The 5,082-nt window shown below is 37.2% G+C and overlaps 1 protein-coding gene across 2 annotated transcripts in view; it reads right to left on the reverse strand.

Moving 5' to 3' along the window:
- The window catches only part of CLOCK (clock circadian regulator), a 31,084-nt gene extending 26,492 nt beyond the window's left edge, over window positions 1-4,592 (reverse strand). The window contains exons 1-4 of one of the 2 annotated variants that reach the window (XM_010150764.1): window positions 4,478-4,592; window positions 2,794-2,884; window positions 1,105-1,164; window positions 544-692 (exon numbers count right to left, since the gene is read on the reverse strand). In XM_010150764.1, coding sequence (XP_010149066.1) covers window positions 544-692; window positions 1,105-1,164; window positions 2,794-2,840 — 256 coding nt within the window. In that variant the 5' untranslated portion in view covers window positions 2,841-2,884; window positions 4,478-4,592. Of the gene's footprint in view, window positions 1-543; window positions 693-1,104; window positions 1,165-2,793; window positions 2,885-4,477 lie in introns of those variants that run through there. The other variant, XM_010150763.1, reaches the window with a different exon arrangement.
- Between the last annotated feature and the right edge of the window lie 490 nt (window positions 4,593-5,082).

Genomic DNA, 5,082 nt, shown 5'->3' on the forward strand with positions numbered 1-5,082 from the left:
GGGTGGAAAGCTGCCTGGGGGATAAGGACCTCGGGTTGTTGGTCGACAGCTGCTCAACATGAGCCTGCGGTGTGCCCAGGTGGCCAAGGCCAACGGCATCCTCGTCTGCATCAGGAACAGCGTGTCCAGCAGGACCTGGGCAGTCATTGTCACCTGTACTGGGCACTGGTGAGGCCGGACCTCGAATCCCGTGTTCAGTTCTGGGTCCCTCACCACAAGACAGACATTGAGGTGCTGGAGCGTGTCCAGAGAAGGGCAACAGAGCTGGGGAAGGGTTGGGAGCACAAGTCCTGTGAGGAGTGGCTGAGGGAATGAATGGGGGTTGTCTAGTCTGAAGAGGGGGGGGGCCAGGACCGTATCGCCCTGTACAACTACCTGAAAGGAGGGTGCAGAGGTGGGGTTGGTCTCTTCTCCCACATGAGACATTTTTTGACAACTTTCTTAAAGGAGCTGCAAAATTGTTAATATCTTATGTACCAAGTGAATATCATTAAAATAATTAAGAATTTACAAATTTTTTTTTTTACTATTACAAAGAATTACCTTTGTGCTTCCGTAAAAAGTCAATGCTCTTCTGCAGTACAGTGGATTTATCCATCTTCCGAGCATTACCTGGAAGCATGGAACCCAGCTCTTTGATAAGCACATTAAACTGATCCCGACGTTTCTTTTCAGACTTATTTCTAGACACTCTGAAAAACAAACCAGAAAATGCTTTAGAACAACTAGGACGCCTTCTTAGAATAAGCTGCACATTACTGCCAGGTTCCTGATGCAAACAGCCCCTCCAGAATCTGGGCCACGAGAACTGCCACTGAAACACCTACTCCAAATCTCAGACACCATTTTGAAGAATGGCTTTCTCCTTCCCAGGGAGGGTTGCAGCTAAGCCTTTGGAATAAAGCATCCCTTGTAAAAATACAAATAACTGAACCACAGTTATAAACACATAACGTATCTGAATAATGACAGTAAACAAAATGCTGTTGAATTATATGGTTATTTATAAAAGAATTACATTTTTATTGTTTAGAAATCTCCCTGGTAAGTCCAATTGTACAAGTATGGGACATTTCTTAGCTTTAAATAACTTAAAAAACTTACCTTTTGGCTTTATCTTTGTCATCTTCTTCCACCAGCCCATCAAAAATGCTTCCATCATTTCTGAAAGAAATAAATGTTAGAACGTGAAATTTCTCTCTTGTGGAATCTGACCACCACAAAGGGGAATAAAAAATTATTCGTCATCTCCATTACATCACAAAACTGAAGCCCTGTTTTACTGCGATGTCTCGCAAAGGCCATCATCAGTGCCAAGTCTTCTCTAAGTCTTCTTGCAGGACATTTGCTAAACAGAAAGCAAAGCGCCTTACATTTCTGACACAGCTCAAAGGATTTGCAGATTATTTCTAATGAGAACTTAAAACCCTATGCAAACACTTAACTGAACACTACTTTTTTTATTTTTCTATCTTCTTGATTATTTGCATTATCTTAGCTTTTTGAAAACATAAGAGGGGACAAATATAATTGATTTTTACTTACTGGCATCTTCTCTTAAAATTACTGCAGATATTTATACTAAGAAAGCACATTTTTCTTAAGTCCTGAAGTATTATCAACGGAAAAGGGCTGAGGAATACGCCGTAATTCATCCATGTATGCAATTTTATAAACTCACATTAATAACAACGTTAAATAGTAACTGTAATGATTCATTATATTTGCTTCCTAATGAAGTATCACATATATTTTCCTCAATTGACAACTGCCCATGTACTGCTAAAGAGGTGTTAAAATGAGAATGTGTCTTCCTTTGAAGATGCCTCAGTATAATTCATACAGCACCTTTGTTTCATTTCCTTCTGTTTTAAAAGTTGAGTCAAAACTGTTGTTTTCCAAAACTGCTGTAAAATGGATTTTTGTATTTTACTTCTCTACTTCTGTTTGCTTTTAGTCTATTTAGTGCTGTCTACACTGACCTCTGTGTCCACCCTTAATTTTTTTATCCTAACATTTCCTCCCCTTAATGAAATTATCCATCATCAAGCAGTTGTACATTACAATACGCAGTGACGTTAGGAATTGATTATTTTGTATGCCACTACATAAAAGTAAACCTTTTAGAAGGAATTTGTATATTCAAAAGGCTGAAATCTCAGTGAAATGCCACAAAACTTCACTAAAATAATTGAAAAAGCAAACATTTTAAAAGCTTAACCCTTTGCTTTTATTGTTATTTATTTAGAACAGGTTTAACATTCTGTAAATTTGATGCAAGTTTCATCTCCTGAAATCTCAAAAATGGTAATACACTGAATATTAAGGACAGGTGTTCAACTAAGCTGCTAAGAAAGTCCAGCTTAAGGAATCAAGTAGAAACCATGCCTCAGCTATTACTTTTCCCTTGAAATAGGTTAGCAGGTCACTTTACTATCGTCTTCAGCATCTCTAATCATTTAAATGTATTTGTTTTCCTTAATCAAATATGGAAGTCCTCAAAAAAACATATTCAAGTCAGCATTAAAAATCAACTCAAATTTCACAGATGCTGTTCCAAGGCTGAAAACAAGTAATGCATTTGAAGACTCATCTCAAACAATAAAAATCATTATTTCCAACTAATACAAAAGACATATTTAACAACTACCAAAATAACTTTGTCAAAAATTGCCAAAACCTCACTCCTCTTATTTTTTACATAAATTCTCTATATATTAACCATAAGAAAAGATCATTAAAGAAAGCACTGAATGGTAATTCTTCCAAAATTCCTAATGTCTATTAACATACCTGTCTGCAATGGAGCTCATTTTATGGGTGCTTATGGTAAAAAACATAACATAGCACACTTTAGTCTTGTGGTAGACATTTGTACGTTTGCCTGTAAGAGAAGAAAACCCATCAAGATGTGCCTCTGGAGGAACAAACACGATCTTCCTTAGAGCATGCTGAAGTTTTCGTTTGCTGTATAAGCTGCTCTTCATCTTCCCCTCTCTTCCAACCTCCTGCTCTTCCCTAATACAGTCTCCATTACCATCATAACCTGCACTTTAGTATCTTATTTTACATGACAGAGCGTTCAAGAGAATGTTATTTTATTTAGTGTAACAATACGTAAGTCTGGGCTAAACCACCAAAAACCTTTCTCTGACTCTGAGTTCTGACACAGTTTTTAATTTTTATTCGAACTTTTGCTTAAAAGACTCTCATAATTTTGAAGGTTGAAGTGATGTAAAATACACTACTCAGTAGTAATACATTCTATTTAGAAATTGTGCAAACAGAAAGCATTTGGGATACAGTATTTTACAGCTCTTAGTTATTTCATACTACATTTTTTTTCTTGAGCACATTCTTTTAACAGACGCGAAATGATGACAAGAAGATACACATTAGAATGTGACCTTCATACTGTGAGAAAGTGATAGCTAACCTGGCCATTTCTTTCAGCAGTCACTTATTCATCACAAAGGTTCAGTAGGAGAGTTTTGGTTTTCAGGTGTACTTATGATTTTGAATAAAGGATGTGAATAAAATATTATTTTATAATATAAAATATTATATGTATGGGAGAAGGAATATAAAATTAAAATAAATATTTAATTCAACAAGTACCTACTTTTAGGTACCCCAAAATTACATGACTGTAGGCAGAGGCTGAAACGTTACTGAAAACATAGAACAATGCAATTAAACCTTTTCCCTTGACATAGAAAAGTCAGATGTCAGAGGCTGCTAAAGGGAGCAGCAGGACCGTGACACTGTCAGTGATTAAGGAAAAACTGCATGCAGCAAGGAGTGTGATATGAGCTGAACTTGCAGATCTTCAGGAATTTTTACTGTGTTATAAACTTAATAATAAAAAGGCATTGCATTTATTCCAAAGGAGCTGGGTTTAGTCACTTTAGTGACTCATAGTTTCTGAGAAGGAAGGGTTTATTTATTTCTGACAGTGCCAAATCCAGTGGAACTTGCAGTGTTAATATCACAGGAAATATGGCATCTGCACCTTCACATTCCAGACAGTCAGCAAAATGATCCAGGAGAATTGTATCCCAGTCTCTGAGTAGAAGGAGAAACCAAGGAAGAAAGCTTATGTTTCCACCTCATTGTCTCAGGATCTACAACAGCCACACACCGTGCAGGTTTGCTTCCCAAACTAGGATTTTCCCCACAAAGTTTCGTAACTTGAGTGCAGTAGGAAAGTAGCTGGGAGAGCTGTGCTGCAGCACCACCTCTTCCAAGGCGCACCACAAGGTGTGCATGCAGTTTTCCCCATTTCTTCAATTCTTCTACATGCCAATGGGTAAGACTGCAGAGGTGATTCTAATGAAATCAGTCAAGTTTAAAGCAAAACACTACAGAAACCAAGGACTATGTCCTGTTCTGGAGAACAAAAGACACTGCTTAGCCCTTCAGTGCTGATGACTGAAAGCCATAGGAACCTTATTAATTATAAGAATACAATTTTTACCTTTTACACTTTGGGGTGTGTTAAAGTATGAGGTTTAGTGATGAAACCCGGTTCCTTTGAAGAACACTGTGGAGTCAGATATATCCTCTTCTGCAGAAAAGCATTAAATTCTGAACTGTAGAAAAATAAAAAAAGGAGAATTTTACAGTCAAGGAATTTTAAAACGCTCACTTACTTATTTTTTAATAAAACAGAAATAATCATTCCAGCAGAATTAATTTCTAAAGGCAATATTCTGCTTAGTAAAAATATGCCAAGTATCTCACTATCTGAATTCACGTTCCTTTAAAGCTCTTCTTGATAAAATGGATATTCTGAAACAATTTCCTCTCTGCTTTAAGCTGTCGTTTTATGCCAATCTTTAATCTTGATGTCATTTTTACTTTTGAATTCTGTATCTCCCACACGATTCTCATTTCCACTTGCTACCTCCAAAGTGTATCTTTATACCGTTATTTCAACACCTTTTCTCCTGAAACTCTTATTTGGGCCTCCACTGGCTTTCTGTTACGTCTCTTCTTCTCCCAGTCTCCAAAACTGCCATTCCCGAGACTCCAGAATGTGTAGAATGCGGCTGCTGGCAACTAGCAAAATTGCCCAGCTGC

The sequence above is a fragment of the Eurypyga helias genome, unplaced genomic scaffold (assembly GCF_000690775.1).
Source record: "Eurypyga helias isolate BGI_N326 unplaced genomic scaffold, ASM69077v1 scaffold31614, whole genome shotgun sequence".
NCBI lineage: Eukaryota > Metazoa > Chordata > Aves > Eurypygiformes > Eurypygidae > Eurypyga > Eurypyga helias.